Here is a 21,276-nt window from a genome sequence, read left to right as displayed (position 1 = left end):
TTTCTAGATGGAAGTGATGAAAAATGTATAATTTTACTACCTCCTTTGCACCAGAATTCTTTGCTGAAGTGGCCAGTTATCTGCGTAACTGCTGTTCTTCAACCTTTTCAGCACCTCTCAAATTGTGGCTAGACTGACTTCTAGCTGATATAGGACACCTGGGATGTGAGGAACTTCTTGATGCTTTCCAAAGCTAATCTAACCATGGCCTAAGTTGGCTGCGTTTCTAGTCCTTTACTTTAAAGTGATATAAAACTTCACAGATAAAACAGATGCTGGGGTTTTTTTTAGTGTTCACATAGCAGGATAGAATGGTTAATTAATGCTTATAAAGCAGGAGGTGAATTAAAAGTGAAGCATGGGAGTATAAATAGAGAAGGAAAGAGTAGGGGCAAAGTTGGACTTTCCTCCTATGATTTGTGAGTATTCCAATGTAGTCCTTTTCCTAAAGTAACTGCCAAACTGCTATCCACACAACTATGCTTTCTCAGAGAATGCCTGTGATTGCAGCTGCACAAGTCAAAGTTCTAAGTAAATTAAGCTTTAGGCAGCTGAGTTTTAATTGGCATTCAGTTTTCTGTCACAGCATTCAAAATTCAGAGTGCAGGGCAGTGAAAAGCTGGCATGGTTTTTTACTGTGATAGAATGTGTCACAAGAAACTTGTCATCTTATTGGTGGTATCCACTATATTATAAACTTGTATTTAAACTAAACTGAATGGAACAAAAACTTGTTAGGGATATTATGGAATTGTACGAGTTAACGGAGGTGGAGAAATTAGTTTATAAAACTAGTGATTAATTTTTTCCTTCAGGTAAGCCATATGTGAAAAAGCTAAAAGATCTGTGGCTGTAACCTGTAAATGAAATGTAACTTGCAATTTTAAGTGGCATTCCAGGGAGTCCGCTCATCGCAACTGTCATTGGCTCAATTAATGTGCTAAGGCTGTTTCTGAAAGTTTTAGTAATGCATGGTATTTTTATTAGTTCTGATCTGTTTTAGGGCACCAAATTCAACATATGCAGAGGTCTTTAGTCCTGCTGAATCTTTGACAGGTTTCTTTAGAGAAACCAGCTTTCAGTCCCTAGCTATTGCTACTCTCAACTCCATTTTTTTTTTAAATGCACAGAACTCTGCATCCTGGAAGTAACTTGTCTTTTTATTTAAAAATTAATCTACCAGGTTTTTGCACTGCGTAGAAATAGGCTACTGCCTGTGCTATGCTTGCTACTTGTGCGTATGTCTAGTGGCTGCTTTTTGGCCCAGTTTCCAAAAGCAAGAAAAGCAGGTTTTTCTACCTAAGTTCTGGATACAGGACAGGATAGTGGGGAGAGCAGTGTAGTTTGGTACTGGCCACGTAATGAATAAAATGCATACCATAGCCAGGCGCTGCAATTCGAACTCTAGACCCCACAGACGAAATTAAAGCCCAGTCTTCTCTATTTTTAAGAAAAGTTAGTATTCTCTCTCTCTCTCTCTCTCTAGAGTGCCCTTCTATAAAATTAGCCTCAGCCCCTAACTGGGTGCAATTAAGCAGAGCTGCTAGATCCTTGAGTGTGTTTACTGTAGCAATCGGTGAGTCCCTTTCCCCACCATGAGGGACCCATTTTACTAATCTTTGAACAAAGACAAGATTTTCAAGGCAGGATAGATGTGTGGACTAAGCGGTCTCTATGTGGTGAACCACAGGACACAATGAGCTTTGGCTCATGGAAGGCTGGTTGTGCTATAGCAGGGATTTTCAACCGTTCTTGAGTGTACCCCTCCTGGTGCGTACCCCCTTCTGGATGTGGTCCCTGGGCAGCCAGTGGAGGGGGGGAGGCAGGAGCACTGAGTGCTGCGTACCCCCTGGGGCCTTCCCAGTTACCCCACAGCTACACGTACCCCTTGTTGACAACCCCTGTGCTCCACTATGGTTCATCTAGGGCAGTGATTCTCTCTAAGCTGAGGTGCCCCATAGAAAATGCCAGCTCTTATTCTGTAGCCAGAGTGAAAACAAAGAACAGGGTTGGTTTGTTTCTTAACCTGGTGCAAAGAACACAGGAAGACCACAGCTATGGATTTCTCTGTAAAAGCGCTGGGTTTTATCTTGAGCAGACAAGGTTCCTTGGGTGAATTTGATATCTTTTATTAGACCAACCCAAATGGTTGGAGAATAGTTATTAAGCAAGCTTTCGGGTTCAAAAACCCTTCGTCAGGCTAAGGAAGCTGCAGCAGTTGGTGTGTGCTCTTCCTGGATGGAACGAAAAGGTTTTATCTTGTGCCCTGTGTTTGTTAACCCGCTAGTGCTAACTTTTGGCACCCTCAAAAGGACCTGGCGGCTGCCTGGTTGAGAAGCGCTGGTCTGGAAGGTGCAAATCTCCCCCGTCTCCTGGAGCCTGCCCTGCCCGACGCAGGTGCGACGTGCACTAACGAGGCTTCCCCTCCCGGCCGCTCCTCAGCTATAGGCCAGCTCGGGGCCTGGGCCTAGCCCTCCCACCTGGACTGCAACTCCCAGCATGCCGCGCTCCTAGCAGAGCCCGGAAAGCCCAGCATGCAACGCGCCGCGCGGGCCTACAGAGCCCAGGGTGCATCGCGCCGCTGCCCCGCAAGCCGCCACAACGAGCGTGCGCAGGGGCATGCCGGGACTTGTAGGCCCCCCGCGAGGCGGAGACGAGCCGTTAGCGGTTCTGCTCCCCCCACCACACCTCCGCGCGACCTCTGCCCTTTGCCCTCTGCCCGCTCCCCTCTTCCTGCCGCAGCTTAAGATGGCGGCTGAGGTGGATTTCGGGGACCGCGAGCTCTTCGAGCAGCTGGACGGCGACGAGGAGGCTCCGGCCGCGGCTGCGGCTGCGGCCGCGCAGCCGCTTGGCGCCCGCCTGGAGGAGGACGAGGAGCAGGCGGCGCTGCGCCAGCGGCTGCGGGACTGCGAGGAGACGGTGCGGCGGCTGCGGGCCGAGAATATCCTGACAGGGCGGGACGGGCGGCGGGGCCGGACTCCACTCCTCCCTCGCGGGGGCGCGGGCGGCCCAGCTCGGCTGCCACCGCGTCCCCGAGCAGCCGGGCGGGCCCGGGGCTGCTTTTCTGAAGAGCCTCTCTATTTGAATGAAGCTGGCGAGCGGAGCTCCCCCGCCTCCTGCCCGCTTCCTTTCGGTTTGGTTGGAGCTGCCGGGGAGACCCGGCCCTTCTCCTGGAGGAGGCAGGAGGCTTCCTCCAGCCGAGATTTCTTTTTTAAATCTTGATCTGTTTGGTCCGAGTCGCTATAAATCGGTGTAGCGATAGTACTCGTGTCCCGGGTGTTGCCGTGTGAAAATCTCGGGCTGTTTGTCTACATCTGAGGTAGAAAGGGCCAGCCGGCCGTGCCTTGCGAAGCGCTGCGACGAGACGGGATCTGGAAAGCATTTTTTGTTTGTCTGAGTTAAACTCGAGTGTGTTTTCGGATTAATTTTTATTAGTCTGACGGCCAGCTCTTTCTTGCCTCTTCCAAACTGAGACTCCTGAAATGGGTGTAGTGTTCGGTGTTTCTTCTAACTTTTCTCTTTTCTGAGCCCTGGTATGTTTTATTATAATCTTGTCAGCGTATTTCTTTCCTCGTACGCGTGCTTTTAAACGCAGTCTCTGTACGGTTCTCTGTCCTGTATAACAAGCTACGGTTTGAACTTGTCTGTTTCTCCCCCCACTTCTTGATTTTATTTTTTTTTAATTTTTATTTTTTTGTGGGTTTTCTCCCTGCTTTACCTCATCCTGCTATATAATGTTTACTGTAGTGACTTCTCTCTATAAACTAGATGGTTTTGCTGGCAGCACCTGTGACGAGTCCTTGGTGATGCACACAGGTGTCCAGCGCGGAGACAGACCGCGCGACAGGACTTTGCTGCGGTGCTTAGTATTATGGATTGCTGCTTCGAACGCAGTAGTTGTTCCCTATCCCAAACAGCTTGTTGTATTCATCTTACTCTAGTCCTTTTGTTGGTAAATGAATTCTTGAATTGCCTGAAGTGCAGTTTAGTAAAATACATGGAAGTTTCTGAAGCCCTGCCTTATGTCCGGTGCAGTTGTTGTAAGAGTCGATTGATTTAGGTTTTTAAAGTGTCCTTCAGTTCTAGCAAAGTGCACGCAAAAAAAAAGTAATCTTCCTTAACAAATCATTAACATCAAGAACTTAAAAGAAAATTGAACATTCTGACTCGACCAAGGTATGTTAATGTTGTTTTTCCAGAACTTTTAGCAATGTAAGTCCTAAACATGAGATCTCTAAAACGGGATGCTTTCCAGAGTCAAGGTAAAGGTTGCTGGAGCTAATTATCGTCTTGTGCAGTTGCTCTCTGAACGTGCGTTACAGAAAGCTTTTCCAGGAGAGTCTAACTGGGGAGTCTAAAATGCCAAAGCCCCCTAAACATTATCTGTATTTTTAGACATCCATATACAAAACTTAGTTTAATGCTGTCACTTGTATAACTACTGGTATGAATGTGGGCTTCTGGCAAATAATTTTTCCCCTGAAATCTAGTAGTAGAGTGTTAGTTGTTCTAGCCCAGGGCTGGGCAAAATGCGGCCTCCAGGCTGGATGCAGCCCACCAGGCCATTCTATCCGGCCCCTAAAAAATGTAGCAAATTAATATTTATCTGCCCCTCGCTGCCTGTCACGCGGCCCTCAATGGTTACCAAACCTCAGTAAGTAGCCCTCTGCCCAAAATAATTGTGCGCCCCTGTTCTAGCCTATTTAATAGTCATTCTGCGAGGGGTTTCTAATCATCAGATTCTCTGTGAAGTTTTCCCAGTTCTTAAGTAAATGTCAGTGTCCTGTGTTTCTTGCATGTGCCCCCCAATAACAATAAGTCTTTCAAGCAGTTGGCAGTCTCTGCTGCATTGCTTGAGGAAGTAAAACTGGATTGAAACCAAGGGGGGAAAAACCTGTAGCCTAGAATAATGGAGTGATTTGAAAGACAAATTACATTTATATTGGCCTGGACTTGCTGTATGTCTGTCTTGAGATATGATGCTCATCCTCTTGACTCTTATCACTGCTCTGATTAAATAACTGGGATACATCACATGACATTTGATGATACAACAATTACATTATACTTTCTTTGTTTACATTTTTGACTCTTTGTTCTTCTAGTGGAATAACACTGGACAGCTCTAAGTTAGATGGACCTTTGTTACAAATTTTGTTTATGAACAATGTTATTTCAAAGTAAGTAACTTCTCTTGCCAAAGCTACTAATTCTGATTTTCTGCTGAGATTTGCCTTTATTTGGGTTACGTTAGCATACAGTGGATGTGCATGTACTGTATTCAGCAGTTAGTGGCAGTGTTCTGAATACACTCTATATAAATCTGCTGTTCTCTGATTACTTGCATTCAGTTTAGCAAAATATCTTTAATATCCCAGATTTCGATTGGTTAACTGTTTTGAGATATCCAATCTGTGAATATAATTTTGTCAAATATCCATGTCCTGATGCTAATGTCATTTTGAGTTCTTTATGGTAACTAATTTGGGAAAATGCATGTCAGAGCATTCTTTAAAGAATACATCCTGAAGTGTTACCTGAAATTAAGTGTCTCTTTGCTTATGCTTAGTCTCCTTAGACCAGTGGTTTTAGCCCACTTTTTACATTCACACCACTCTTTGGAAAATGCCAGCATTTCATTTTCACCTGTTTGCATACAGAAAAATAATAATAAAACAATTCTTCTGTTGCAAAAAAAAAATCAGAAAGACTACAACAATGGATTCCCATTAAAAAATCTGTTTATCTTGTGAATTGTGTTTGCAGACCTAACTTTGCTAACATTATGCAGCACCATGTGGCACCCTTGAAAGGATCTCAAGGCACCCAAGTTGATAGTCCTTGCCTTGGACTGAACCAAAGATTAGCAGTGCAAACACACTCATTGTCCACTTGTAATTCATAGTCACTTGTGTGTTCTGAGAGAGTGTGTGTTAGTTTGTAGAGTGTGGGATGTGTGTATTTGATTTTTCCCTTAGAGCTGAGTTTTATGATGAGGATGGGAGTGCAACTGACTCTAAATTGCTATTCTTCATAAGTAACTGAAAACGTATTTATGTGTAGCACTAGAGTTACTTCTAATCATAGACGTTTCCTCAGCTATATTTGCAGGGGCAGGGGGCAGAATTTTCTACTGCTACTATACAAGAAAGTGCTGTAAAAGGAGAAAATACATTAATATTGGGTAGTATACCTTTGGGTAGTATGTCTTTTTTTAAATGCATATGTATAGTAACAAAAGTTTCTATAACCACTCTTATTTTGAACACTATACAAAGTCATATCGTTATAACGTTTAGATTTCATGTCACTTTTTTTGGTGAGTATGTAAACAATTTATATGTTTACTTCTGATGTTTTATCATCTTTTGTAGGCAATACCATCAAGAAATTGAGGATTTTATTTCTTATCTAGTTCAAAAGTATGAAGAGCAACAGGGAGCTACATCAGAGAAGACCCACTTCAATGTTAAGCCTCAGGTAATTTATTTTTTTAACTTCTGTCTTTTGTTAAAGTATCATACTACTGGAATAGTTAAACATTTGATAAGGAGTATACTATTTTAAGATAATGAGGAAAACTCTTGAATTTATATTGGTAAAAATGGTGGTGATTGAACAGTTTTCAAAAAAAGGGGGGGGAGAATAGGAATAGCAATCGCAAACACCCACTCCCCTTGAAAACATTCTTTCCAGATATTGGGGCACTTTTTTAAAGTATGCAGGGTTCTAAATGTCACAGTGTGCGAACCCAAATGTGCTTTAAAATATAGAATTTTCTAATTTTATAACTGTATATTTCTTTAGTCTAAATGAAAGTTGTCAAACATCCAGCCCATTGGGCTTCTCGTGTCTTGGGTAGCGCGTTTTCACCCATTGTCGCTGCAGCTGCTAGAGATGTTCCACCAGCATGGCTCTGGAACCCAGGGGATTAATATTGCTGCTGCTCTCTCCTCCTCCCTCTTCCCTTAGCTCCTGCTGAATTTTGGGGCTTTTAGTCCATAGTTTAGATTGGGGGGAGGAGTGAAGGGGGTGAGCAGCAGCTGCATTACACCCCTTGGTTCTGGAGCTCTGCTAATGCAGTGTCTGTGGCAGCTGCGAGGGTTAATACTGTCACTCACAGTCAAGATATGGCCACTAGAGCCAAGTGAGTTTGACATCCTTGGACTGAGTTTTTTGAGAAACCTTCCCCACCCCACACCTCATTCTTCATGTGGAAGTTGAGGTCAGTTAAGAGTCTACTGTTCCTCCTTGACATTTCCATGTTCTTTCCCTTGCTGAGAAGCAAAAAAGACTCCCTTGTTTTGTCTCTGTCGGTCTTTAGCTGCTGCTACTTTTGAACAGGCTTTTTTTTCTCCTGCTTACCACACTTTTTCTTTGCAATATCCCCTGTCCCCATGAAGTAAAGAACTAGCTGCCAGGAACCAAAGCCGTGTCAGCCTCCTGTTCTAGATGGTACTGCTGTTAGCCTACAGATCTCCTACACTAGCATGTAGATATTGGCATGTATATGGGAATGGAGTTATAATATATATTTTGTAAAGTACAGCAGCTAAGGATTACATTTTTAATATGTTGTTCTCTTGCTTTTCTCATTAGCCATCCAGTATTCTTTTGGAAGAGGACCATAGAGTGGCGAGCTCTAATTCAATTAAAAAAATTAAAGAAGCTTTTAGTGTAAGTTTAACAGCAGTTCTAAATCTGCATTCTGTACCCTTGCTGCACAAAACTGTCAACAATTCCAGATGCCTGCTACTGATATATTTTGCTTTAACCACATAAGCAGAAAACATTAATGATGTGCACATTCAGAAGGCATGCATTTTTTTTAAGTATTTACAAATAATCAAATCAGGAAATCTCTTAAGTAATTTTATAGAACTAAATATATTACATTAAAATATTAGCTGATATAATTTTTAGACACGTATAATATTCTAACTGTATTTAAGTACCAACAATTTTCTCCCTCTTTCTACAGGTTGTAGGGAGTGTTTTATACTTTACCAACTTTTGTCTTGATAAACTGGGACAACCTATATTAAATGAAAATCCACAGTTGACAGAAGGATGGGAAATACCAAAGTATCCTGTTTGTTTGAAATGGAGGCTTTTTTTCTGTTTTGTCTATGCAACCAAACAGCACAAATGGACAAAGTTTGAGACTTAAAACCTTTTAGAAAAGAATTTTAAAGCTCCTAAATATGAAATTTGCATGGATCTTATCAGTTTGTTGGCTGAAAAAACTACTAAAATAGTAGTTTTGTTCTTTGTTTAGTCTCCCCCTACCTGCCCCCACTACCCCAAAAACTGTGGTTTCTGCATGATTGTATGATTATAGGAAAGGGGAGCTCGAAGGGACTTCAAGGTCATCTAGTCTAGCTCCCTGCTCAAGGCAGAGTCATTACTGACTAAGCCATCCCAGCCAAGTGTCTGTCTAATCCTCTCTCACACTTTCAAGGATGGAGATTCCGCAATTTCTCTAGATAACCTGTTCCAATGCTTGACCCACCCATGGTCAGAAAGTTCCTTCTAAATTTCCAACCTTGGTTTCCTCTGTTGTAGCTTGAGGCTATTGCTCCCAGTCCTGTCCCCTGTAGCCACAAAAAAAGCCCATCTCCAGCCTCTCCATAATTGTCCTTCAAGTATTTAAAGATTTGTTACCAAATCCCACCCCCTCAGTTTTTCTTTTCTTCAGAATTAGCCTAGTTCTTTCAGCCTTTCCTCATAAGTCTTGCTTCCCAGGCCCCTGATCACTTTTGTTATCCTGCGGTGGACTCTTTCCATACTGTCCACATACTACTTGAAGTGTGGGGTCCAAAACTAGACACGGGACTCCAGCTCAGGCCTTACCAGTGCTGAATAGAGCAGAAGAATTGCTTCCCTTGATTTGCAAATACTGTGTATAACCCGTTGACTTTGAAACAATTTTTGTTTTTTGGTTTTTTTTAAACAAAAGCAAGTCAGAATATCTGATACTCCATTCAACTTGGTGTTGTCCACAAATTTGCAGATAAATGATGTAAAAATCAACCATATAAAATCAGTTTGAGAAATCATGTTTTGCGTATTGATGCCCCATGATGAGTGAAAACGTCAGTTCTGGAGCCAACCAACCTGGATTTGTTGTACCTGTCTCTGGACTGTGTATTGCACTGTAACTTGTTCTTCTGCGAGATGGCATGAAGGAAGAGAGAGAGCTTGACGCAGCTGATATGAGGCAGGGCTTTTTTTATGATGTTCTGTTGGCCTGAACATCAATGTCAGCTTTCTTGAGACATGCTTACCTGTAAACTTAAAGGATGACATCCAGCTTAGTTTAATTCCTACTGACTAGGCCAAGAGGTTTCCCTTTTAAGTTACTTAGTGAAACAGCTCTCTGTTAAGTGGACCTTTTATTCCCTATGGGAAAATGTATACACAGCAAGTTTAACTATCACATGGAGTTGAATGAGGGGTTCTCTACAAACATTTTGATGGATAAGCTTATAGTGGATTTTGACTTTTCTGTAACCTGAGGAAGTGCTTTTAGCTCACTCCCGAAGAGTCCATATAAAACAATGCTAGGTTTTGGTTGTACTTGGAATGAAAAATATCAATTCCTTATTAACATCTAAGATACCAGCAAGTTTTCAGCCAGATCCTCTCTCTAGAGGGGCAAGAATTGCAAGTAGCGAAACCAAAAAGGTTTGTACTTTTTTGTTTATTTACCTTTTTAATTCTAAACCTCTTAATTCTGAAACGTTTTAACAGAGGGTGGTGTATGAGGGTAGTACTAAAGATTGTAGCCAACAATTAAAGGAAGCAATTTCAAATTTTGCAGTAAAAAAGAAAATATAACTTGTAAAGAGAGGCAGCCAAACACAAGGCCCTAAAATCACTGTTAAGAAACTGTTTTTAAGCTTATTGGTTAGTGTTTTACTTTTTTCATTTATTAGCATTTTTTATATTGGTCTTGTCATTTTTTTTGCCTTGATACGCTGTCACCTTGCTTTTTCTTCTGTACAGCAGCTCTTATCTGGCTTTTTTTCCTTAGTTGGCTTGTTTCCTCTGCATCTAATACAGAATACAGACTTTTTTTTTTCTTGGAGAGTCAATTATTTCGCTGTTTTGAGGAAAAAGAAAACTTCCTTCTAAGTTTCAAATACATGTTTGGTGAAAGTAGTAAGGCAAGGAGGCAAATTCAGTTTTTCTGTAAAGTACTGTATGGCCAAGTGAAATATTTGAGTTTAGGAAAACAGATTTGACAACCATGCTTAACTACAGATGATGCCTTATGAAAAATATAGTACTTTATATTTAATCTGAAACTTGGGTCCTGTATTTTTCCTCCTTTGAGACATACTGTCTCTTCTTCCTTCAAGTCTTACATGAAAACCATGCCTATTTTAAATTATGTAACTCTAGCATGTCCATTTCTACCTGCCTCTCCCTTGTCCTTGTGGCAAAGGCAAATGTGCAGACATAAAGGGAATTTACCAGTCAATTCTAACAAGATGTAAAGGTTTCTTTTACAGAGATTAGGGAGGCAAACTTGTATGTATTGTTTTGAGGTGTGTGGTTAATTTGGGTATTTGAGTTGATACTGTATATCCTGGATACTTAGGAGGGTTACATTCCTAACCACTGCTGCAGCCTGTGTGTGTAGGGGTTTACAAATTAACCAGGGGTACACAGGGCAACAGCAGACCTGAACAGAATTGCTGACTCACCGCAACTTTTATTTCCAAGGCCTTCAATACAGCAGATCAGAGAATTAAACTGCTGATGAGCCCCTGCTGAATGGCAGAGTGGCGCCCTTTGAAGTAAAAGCTGTAATAAACAGCTGAAAATGAGCAGATCATCCTTAGTTCCACAGCTTGCTGTGTTGTGGACAACTGTGATGCAAATGACAGTTCTGTTGTACTCTGCATATATCAAAAATATTTAAGTATGTGTATGGAAGTACATTTCTAAAGGGATAAATGTACTTTGTAACTTTTTTTTCTCCTTTCCTTAAACAGGCCAAAACCTCACTGTTTCAACTGTGGTTCTGAAGACCATCAAATGAAGGATTGTCCACAGGTGAACTTTGTTTAGTATGGAAAGAATTGCTTGTTCGTTATCCAAAGTTCTGATGTAGCAGAATTGTTATAGAATTAGAGGAATCAGATATAATTCATGATGGAAGAAGTTATATAAATTATCAATAAAAAATATCTCCATTACACTTAGAAATGTAATATATTACATTAGTTTGAATAATTGAATCTCTCATAGCATAACTTCCTGTTTGACACTTCTTTTAAAAAAAAAAACAAAAAAACAAATTAACCCAAAGCCCCTCTATCTATAGGGTTTTTCCCTCTATTAAGTTAGTGGATGTTTAAAGTACAGTCTGTGTATAACCACCAATGCACCTTTCACACATTTGCAGTCCATTGATTTGTGTTGAGCTGTACATGCAAAAATTAGAGGTTGCATAATGCTGAAGTTCCCACTTGTATTATCTTTAAGCCACGGAATAATGCCCGTATAAGTGAGAAAAGAAAAGAGTTTATGGAAGCCTGTGGTGAAGCAAGTAATCAGAACTTCCAGCAACGATATCATGCAGAAGAAGTAGAAGAGAGGTTTGGAAAGTTCAAGCCAGGAGTAATTAGGTATTTATTTTCCTGCCATTGACTGTCACTCTGTTTGTCATAGATAAATACATCAATTTCCTATTGTTTGAAATTAAGTGGAGTCACCACTTGACAAAACTATTGTATATGAGTTCTCTTGGTAGCCTTAACTAATCTGTTAAAACTCATCCTGCTAACAATGCTTACATGAGCTGATAAATTCCTCAAGTTACTTCTTGTGCTGGAATATTCTATTAAAAATGTTGTGGGGGGTGGTGTATTCTTGACCTTGGGAACCTAGTGGTGATATGGACTGAACCCTCAAATGGTCATTGGAAAGACAGCTGTTCCAAGAGTGATTGCAAGTGTTTCAAGCTCCTGAGGTTATTTTAGAATCATGAATTGTTTGTGCCAGATATGTGCAAATCTAGTCTTTTAAACAAAACTTCTCTTCCATGGCAGAGAGATGACTGCAGTTTTGAGCTGTTTTTTTGTCTTGGTTATTTAGCTTGACAGGAAGGATGTTTGTTTGTTTTTTTTCCTTTTCTGTAGATAGACTACCTTTTAAGGATTTGGGTATGAATGCACAGGTCAGAGTAAGTTGTCATTCTCATAATAAAGTTTAACCTTCATGGGTTGTGTCCAGACAAGCACAGCTGCACAGTATATGGCAGTGCAGATACGTCTGCGGCACCACATGTTCAACTGTTCTCTGTGCTACAAGGGAGCAGCGGAGGGTTGTTTTGGGGTGGGGTTTTTTTTGTTTTGTTTTTCTGTTAACTGCAAAAAAACCCCAAAAAAGTGGAGTGGTGCACACAGGGGCATGTGCCACTCAAAACTGGAGTCTGGCTGGCCGGAGCCACACTGGCTGCCAGCCAGGCTCCAAGCGGCTGGGTCGCTGCTGTTGCAGCCCCAGGAGGACCCCAGGTAAGGCTGCTGGGGCCAGCCTGTTGCTGTCCTCATCCTCCCCTACCCCACCCTGGGTAACTTGCCATATGCCAGAAGGCATGTGGCACCGAGCATTCTGCAGGGACAACTAGCGGTGGCACAAGGTGTGCCACCGCTAGTTGTCCTCAGGGATCCAAATGTCCGCACTTGCGGGGATGTGGACATGGTGTATGTTTACGTATACACTCGTTTGCACTATGTAGGCAAATTAATATAATGAGAGCGCTAAAATCAACACTTCCTAAATAAACTTTTTTTTAGGTACAGTTCTTGCATCTAAAATAGTTCAGAGATTAACAGTAAAAGTGTTTGGATTTTAAAAAATCTCAAAAGAGCGTTGTTTAGATTTTGTCTTAACTTGGCAATTCAAGTAAATACTCCTTGAAACTCAAGTAAATACTCCTAATCATTGTCTTATCTTTTTCTAGGAATATCAGATCTCGTTTAGCTTTTCTCTCTCTCTCCTTTCTAGTGAAGAACTTCAAGAAGCACTTGGTGTCACTGATAAGAGTCTTCCTCCATTTATATATCGCATGCGCCAGTTGGGTTACCCCCCAGGGTGGCTCAAAGAGGCTGAACTGGAGGGTTCAGGACTTGCCCTTTATGATGGAAAAGGTAAGAAGTGTGTTGTCAAGGTCTGGCTCACTAGCAGTCATGCATTCACTTCTTAATTGATGGAAGACCTAAACTACGCACCTTAAAGGACATGCAAGTTTGTGATGTTTGGCATTGACCATGGAAGAACTTGATTCACCTCAAGACTGCATTGAACCAGTTCTTCTCTTCTCTAGCCATGTCGATTCTTTTATTGCTTGTCATCTAGGCATGCTACAACAGTCTGCTCAACCTGTAATAACTTAATCACATGGTTGAAGGGATTTTGTCCTTTTGATCTTGCTGTCTTTTCAACCTCTGACATTAGACCATGGGGTTCATGTAAAGCCATTTGTTTCTTAAATGGCCACGTGTCAGCCTAGCTCTTGCTTGATCACACTTTTTTGATTAGCTCATAGGTTCTCATGAAGTCTTGTATAGCTTTCTGGAAGAAAAAAATAATGTCCCTCAAAGTTCTATAATTACTGCTGGTTTTAGTTTTGTATTCTGACTTTGAATTTGTACACATTTCTGTAATTTAAAGCATTGAAAAATCTAATTGCCTATTTACTCAGGCTTGTCTAAGCAATAAATCAAAGCCACAGTTCTTTTCTTCAGTGGAGAAAAAAACTAATTTTTGACAAAGTAATTTGCCAGTTCCTTTTATATATAACTGCTGATCATTTATTCACCATCCTTACCGTTATGTAGCAATGACGCATGGTCTCCTTATTTCCTTGCACTTGTTCTTCCTAATGCAGAGGCATTTAAGGCAACAAGAGAGAATTTTTTTTTCTTCTCCTTCAGACTGACACTGTCTGTCCTTCATCAGTTGATTTTTTCCAGCTCATTCTCTCTCTTAAAACAAATAAACAACAAAAACTTTGGTCCAGGCTTTGTCTAGGTGAATCATTAACACATGTTTCTTCTATTCCTTCTGACATTGGTTTGGTATGCACTTTAGAATTTATTTTAAAACTTCATGTTAACCTTATGGGTGGTCCTTAGCAAAATTAATTTCACCTCCTCACATTCCATTTCATAATCGGGGTTCCTGTATTAATGGTTCATTAACCATCACCTAAAAGTTGCCTTCAGTGTCTAGATTTGGCTCCTCAGGCCTGTGGTGCTCCATACCTGACTTATTAGATTTATTCATTCTGTTTTCCATCTTATCAAACACCAGTTAATTCTGAAGACTTGAATTGTGATGTTTTCAAAAATTAGTTTTGTTAATATTTGAATTCAGTTGCTAGTAGCTAAAAACCATAACTTCTGTAGCCATCTTTTTCATCCCTCATTATAGAGAAATTAGTTGGCTGTGCAGAAAAAACCCTCTAGTTCTGGGTCTCTTAAGTTACTGTGCTATCAGAGAGACCACCCCCCAGGAAAACAGTAGTGAATTCAGATTCTACACTGTCAGCGATGCTGTGATTTCCAAAGCTGGTTCTTTGACCCCTTGTCTAGTTTTACTTTCTTTCCTACCTTCATCTGCCACTTTTCAGGAGTAATAGACTGATTTCCACAGCTGATGGAAGAAATTTGGGAATAAGTGTACTCATCATTTTTGTAACTTACAAGAACCAGGAGCTGGTGATGGCAAACAGTAGAATTAACACAACAGACGTAACATTTCTAGGCTCAAATCTGAGGTGCTTGATGACAGGGTTAGGGCACTGATCTAAACTTCTAAACCAGGGTTTGGTCAAAGCTCTGTGTGTATGCTGAGGAGAGATTTGGTCACTGTTCCTACTTTGCAGGATGCAAGTCTTTCTGTAACGCTTATTTAAACTTTTCAATGCATGTGTTCTCTGCTATGGCTTCTTTCTATACAAAAGCATTATAAAGTTATATTCTGTTGTAGATGGTGAAACAGAGGAGGAAGAAGGATCCTATCCACAGAAACGTGTCACTTATGATGTCACTAAATTGATAAACTATCCAGGCTTTAATATGTCCACTCCAAGTGGGATTCCAGATGTAAGTGGACATGCTCTACTTAGTTGGCATGTTGTTTTTTAAAAAAAACCCAACCCACTATTACTGCCCCTCATTGTTAAACTTCTGCCTCTAATTGACCATCAAATTTTGCTTTCAGTCATCCATGATTTGCTTAATTAATGGTATCTTAATAGAGATTGGGATCATTTCATTTTCTTGTCTTTTTAATGTATTTGTCATAGAGCTTCTGGCATAACTGTTGTTAATTAGAAGGAAGTCATCCTAGGTGTGCATGTGTTCTTTTTCCTGTGGAAGTAAATTTTAATAGCCATGTTACATACTAGTTGCAGTTAAATTGTTAACAAGATATTTGCATTTCACACAGGCAGTGTTCTTGTTTAGCCAGTTGGCTCCCTGCATCAGCCATTCATGTTTCCAAATGGAAGGGAACTTGTCATCTGTTAGAAATGCACATCTGAAATGCAGTCTGTTAGAAGGCAGGTTCTTCCTGCCTTCCAGTTAGACACATTTCTGGTTAGTGTATTAACTAATACTGGTCTATGTTCATGAAGTCAGTTTACTGAAACATGTCATGTTACTAACTACAATTTGCTGAACGTTGAGCCTTGCTTTCTGTGTTTTTTTTTCTATAGGAATGGAGGATATTTGGTTCCATACCCATGCAGCAATCCCAACAGAAGGATGTTTTTGCTAGCTACCTTTCTAATGTTCATGCGGTGATTATCTCTCTCCTTGTTTGAATGCCAAATATGGGAAGAAACTTGTATTTTTTGTGTTAGTGTTACCAAGACATTGATTACTAGTTACATTTCCAACTTTGACCAAAGATGATTCAGAGTGAACTGCCTCAGAATAGTAGGCTTTTGTGTGAAATCCTGAGGCTATTCAGGACAAACTCTTCCCATAAGTAGGGGATTGCCTTTAAATAATATAGCCACAAAAGAAAAGAAGTCAGAGTTGTTCTATAAAAATTGGTACTTTTTTACATAAGATAGCCCATGAGATTAGAAAGATATATGGACTTGATTTAAAAGGCTATGTTAAGACTTTAGTGTTTGTTCACAGTTTCTAGGAATTAATATATTTTATGTAGGCTGTCTAAATAACATGCTTCCATAATATGCAAAAGTGCATTTTATTATTATTGTAAACCATGTCTATGTTTAATAGATGCTTATGGCAGCCTGGATTTATAGCTTTCTCTGAGAGTACCTCTGATGTAACTGGTGTTTTCGACTTACTGTTTAATTTTAGGCTTCGGGTTCCTCTTCCCTGAGTTAGGCAGTCCATTACAGTAAACAAGATCTTTATTGGTGGGGAGGGGTGAGAGGAAAGCATGTCAGTGTTGTTTAGGTGATTTTTAAAAGCAATTTCTCTGAGACTGATGCAAAGGGGATTCTTGGTGTATGTGGCACGGACATTTTACAAGATCCAGATAGAAACCATTGAAAAATTGAGTACACTTGAGGCTGTGATATTTTATTTAATGCTAGTTTAAACTGTAACTTGTTTGCTGTTGAAAGGAAAACCAAAGATCAGACTGCTTGGACCTCTCCTATTTGTTAGCTTCAATGTATAGCTTATGATATGAATCAAAATCATTGTCACAGCTTATGACAACTTGTATATAATTCTGTGGTAGGAAATGTTATTGCCTTGTCTCATATGGCAGTATTATAAAATCTTAACTTGCTCTTCTTGTTCCTGCATAACTCTTTCCTCAGCCAAGTCCAAAATCTAATAATAAAAGGCCTGCCATTCAGACAAGCCCTCATAATTCAAAGAAGCTAAGAGAAGACAATTCAGTGGTGGCATCAGCAGCTGACATGGATGTAGATTCTGGTATAATTTTCTTTTTTAATATTTTGGATTTGCTTCTTTCTCTTCAGTGTTGTAATTGATACTGAATTACTAAGCCATCATCTAAGAGGAGATTAGATGGTATTGGAACTGGCAGCTAAAGCAAACTAGCTATGGTGCTTAAATATTTGCATTATTTTTGGCTTGTATTTGGGGATGTAATAACCACCATTCTTCTTTGGAGTATTTTACTCTGTAACAGAATGGTCTGTTCAAGGAAACTGGAATCTTAGGTCACCACTCTTGGTCTAGTCCAGATCAGTAATAACACTGGGATCACTGAGGCTGAAGGCACAATGGGATCTAATGTGCAGTTCACACAATCGTGCCTCTTGCCATGCTGCATGTGTATGGCAAGAGGCACAATTGTAGAATCGCTTCTTTGATCTCACTGCACCTTATTGCCAGTGCAGGGGGAGCATTACCAGTTAATTGCAAAATACCTGTAATTTGCAGAGGGGTCCTGAATAACACACATGCTAATTTGAGTTGGTCTGGTCTCAGTTTTTGAAGGCTCAATATTAGCTACAGATGACACCTTCTGGTATTTTCAGGAGGGGCATGTGTAGAAACTGTTGCCTCTTTAAATAAAAAAAATAAAATAAGACTGATTTAGTGAATTAGCTTCTATAGCAGGTCTAATCAGTGGCTTTTTGGGTTCTCTCTGAGGGGAGAACCTCTATACATCTGGGATCACAAATCTGAAAAGTTTGATTTCAAACCTTAAGTGTTTATCTGTTTTAAAAATGTGTGGCTTTTTTATACTACCGTCATGGTTTCCCATGAGATTCAAAATGACATCTTTGTGAAGGTTCCTCGGGATCCTGTGACCACCTCCTGCCTTTCCCTCTCCCGCCAAAAAAAACCCACCCAATAACCTATCCTGCATGACACTCATTTGGATATAACTTTCTGGTTTTGAGCCTGAGATCCAGGATATGGGGGTGGGGGCGACAACGACAAACGCTTAATACAAATGTGCTGTTTTTAATTGAAGCTTAGGTTTGAAATCAGCCAGAATAAGACTAAAAGCATCAATACTACTAAGTAAGGTTTTTCATTATCTAATTTTAGATTTGGACATGTCACAGAGTTCTCAAGCCTATGATAGTTTTCAGTTCCAGCCTCCTCTGCCACCTGGATCTCCATCAATTTCAACGCCACCTCCATTGCCACGAGGAACACCTCCTGCTACTCCACCCAACTTCACACCCCCTCAGCCTCCAACGCCTACTCACCTTCCGCTTCCCAGGAATACACCGCCATTAACTCCTTCCAGTGACTCGTCTCACCCCAGGATGGGGGAACCTGTTATGGATGAAGATACTTTGACCCTAGAAGAATTAGAAGAGCAGCAGAGACTGATTTGGGCTGCACTGGAGCAGGCAGACAGTACAAACAGTGACTCTGATATACCTGCAGACACACCATTAGCTGGGAACTCTGTTACATCATCACCATCTAGGAATGAACTGGAGGTTCTTCCAGAAGGAAGAACACCTGAGAAGCTAGTTGCAATGGAAGCTGGTGTTTCAGGCATTAATATGCAAATCTCCAGCAATGAGCACTTTAAAAGTAGTCCTAGTTCAGGGGATGGGTTGCTTGATTTAAAGGAAGACCCTGATCCTGTGGATTCAGAAGGCATGCTGGATGACAACACTACAGCCTCCAAAGGTGAGGTGAATGATGAAGGAAACACAGGCATAGCTGACGTGGTGACCATCACTGAATCATCTACAAAAAATTTGAGTCCTGTTCCTGACATGAGCAAGTTTGCTGCAGGAATAACACCATTTGAGTTTGAAAATATGGCAGAATCTACTGGTGTGTATCTTCGAATCAGAAGCGTGTTAAAAAATTCCCCCAGAAACCTGCAGAAAAAGAAAACGCCTTCAGTATGACTGGTCTTCCTTTGTGGTTCCTTGGGCCCCAAAAGAAATTAAAAATATCCGCCAAGTTGGATATGCTTCTGCACCCTGCTTTTCAAAACCTCTGCTTATGGAGAGTGGACAAATACAGTTCTGTATCTGTTCTTCCTGGTATCAACTTAAGTCCATTCAGGGCTTCCACTTAACCAGGACCAATGCTGCCATTTCAGTACAGGATAACTTGCTGAAATCAAAACCTTCCACAAAGATGACAAGACTATTGATTTTTGTTTTGTTTTGCTTTGATTTGAATATTTTATACCCAGTAATACATGGAAGTCTTTAAAAATACAAGTCGTGGCTTGCTGTTAAATCTTTTGGTTGAGATTTATGATGTCTCTGACTGGGGTCAGGTGGAATGGTGATTTTTATCTGTCCTTTGTACATTAGTCTGCTCTTTCTACGTTTTGCTAATTACTCTGTAGATAAGTTTAATATATTAATGTTTTTAAAAGATCTACCACTTTTAAATTTCCCATGTTAAATCCTGGCAACCAGATGGAAATAATCAGGGATTACCAGCATTAGCCTCACCATTTCAGATATTTTTATAAATTATTTATGTGGGGTCAGTTTTTTAAGTACCACTTCTATCTTTTGTAACACCATTCTTCATGTAAACTTGCTGTACATACCTGTTTGTTTTTGTGTACAGAGGTTTTAATAAATATGTTTTTCATACAATTTTTTTTTTTAAATGATTGAGTTCCAAGCCTTTCAGGTTCTGGTTAGACACTTAAAGCTACATGGATATGAATCTAATCTGGAAGTTAATTGACACAGAATTCATTGGTAAAAAGGGGGTGAATGTAGCTTATAAAAGCACCAAATCTGTACTTCATAATAATGCTTGGATCAGAAAATATTACTTAACCTTTAAAAGGTACTTAAATGTATGACTATTAAAATCATCCTACCTTGCTTTTTTTCTTTTAATGGAGGATTTATGGGTGGGATATTTGTACCGTTATTACTGCACTGACAACAGGAAGCACTAGGAACATGGATTTGATGGACAGTTATACTAACCTGGGTGACCTTTTTTGCCACGAAATATCAGTGGGGCCAAATCAGTGGCGTAGCAGATGCAATTTATTATCAAGATTCTGAGATCTTAGTACAAAAGAAAGAGAAGGGACTCCAATGATTATATTCAAAAGCATGTATAACACTGATCAAAGGTTCTGACTGTCTTTTTGGAGCCTGCAGGTCTCTATCTGAAAAGCAGGTACAGCTTGGGTAATAATGGCAGAACTATCCTAGCCCCTCCTAAAGGTTGAGGCAACAGAGCATTCTGCATTTGAATACTTCAGAACGCTTTATTTTAACCAGATATGTGCTTCAAAATGGGCAAATTTAGAATCTTTAAACATACAAATTTATCAAGAGAATTTTTCTGGATGGCTGTTGATACTAGACGTGGATATAGCATAGACCGCTCCACCCACTATGATGAATCTAGGTGTGGAAAGTCATAATAAGCACTTACGCTTAAATGGTTCTAGTTGGGTGGTTTGGTTTTGTTTCAGAACTGTACCTTGAGTGAAAAGCTGAAATACAGGTTTCTAAAACAAAAAAGGGTAGCTTTTTACATTGCATCACTTTCTTTCTTGGTAGGTGGAGACATGCTGTCCTTGTGAAGCTACAAAACAATTTTGTGTCTTGTTTTCTTTTCAAATAGCTCCTTACAAGCTTTTCTAACTTGTCAAACTTCAGGAGAACCCAGATCCCTGTTAGCCAGGGAGTCATGGATGCTGCCTCCCTTGCATGTAGAGGATGATGAAAGACACTAAGGTAATTAAGTGCTACGCTGTACACACCTTGGGTGTGTTAAGGCATTCATGTCTGAGACATTCACTTGCAGTTCTCAAGTCTCCTGCACCTCTAAGAGGAATGTTAACCACTTGTGTTAAAAATGTTGCATAATGTATGGCCTAATTTTACAGACATGTGCACGCTGTTTACAGAAACTTGGAATTGCTAACCTATATGCATAGATCCCTCTAGCATTAGTTCAGCCCTTTAACTACACACACTTCATAATAAGTCTACTGTTCCATTTAACAGCTCAGAAAAGCCAAGTTTTCAAAAACCAGCGAACCAGTGTGTAGGCGTAGGAAGAAAAAAGGAACACAATTGTTCATTCTCTTCTTTCTGTTTTTAAGGGGGTTGGGAGATGGAGGAAAGGGAAGTCATTCAAACAGCTCTAGTTTCATTAAAGCTAAATCAAACTTATGCTCTCAGTAATCTTTACTCTCTATAGAGTTCAGAATCTTATGAACTATAATCTGTTCCATATCAATTATTAGCTACAACACTTAAATGGGGTCACTGAGTCCAGGTGTCCTACACTTCAATTTCTCTCACAGATGAATTGCTTTTTG

The 21,276-nt window shown here is 40.3% G+C and overlaps 1 protein-coding gene across 1 annotated transcript; it reads left to right on the top strand.

The window, feature by feature from the left end:
* Positions 1-2,690: 2,690 nt before the first annotated feature.
* On the top strand, positions 2,691-19,576 carry ZCCHC8 (zinc finger CCHC-type containing 8). The gene is made up of 14 exons (XM_059713359.1): positions 2,691-2,943; positions 4,136-4,176; positions 5,106-5,180; positions 6,375-6,480; positions 7,600-7,677; positions 7,982-8,085; positions 9,619-9,687; positions 11,004-11,064; positions 11,497-11,639; positions 13,021-13,163; positions 15,007-15,122; positions 15,737-15,820; positions 16,829-16,946; positions 18,039-19,576. Exons 1-14 carry the CDS (start codon positions 2,749-2,751, stop codon positions 18,863-18,865), a joined length of 2,160 nt encoding a protein of 719 aa, XP_059569342.1. The 5' UTR covers positions 2,691-2,748; the 3' UTR covers positions 18,866-19,576.
* Positions 19,577-21,276: the final 1,700 nt, after the last annotated feature.

Source organism: Alligator mississippiensis, chromosome 10 (assembly GCF_030867095.1).
Source record: "Alligator mississippiensis isolate rAllMis1 chromosome 10, rAllMis1, whole genome shotgun sequence".
Lineage (NCBI taxonomy): Eukaryota > Metazoa > Chordata > Crocodylia > Alligatoridae > Alligator > Alligator mississippiensis.
Note: the sequence above shows the minus strand (reverse complement) of the source record. Positions and strands in the feature narration are given on the sequence as shown.

Excerpts from the sequence above, each read along its gene's own strand:
- ZCCHC8 (XM_059713359.1), top strand. The coding sequence starts at position 2,749 with ATGGCGGCTGAGGTGGATTTCGGGGACCGCGAGCTCTTCGAGCAGCTG. Across the intron at positions 2,944-4,135 it reads GGCGGCTGCGGGCCGAGAAT|CAAGAACTTAAAAGAAAATT; the intron begins ATCCTGACAGGG and ends AATCATTAACAT. Across the intron at positions 11,640-13,020 it reads TTCAAGCCAGGAGTAATTAG|TGAAGAACTTCAAGAAGCAC; the intron begins GTATTTATTTTC and ends TCTCCTTTCTAG.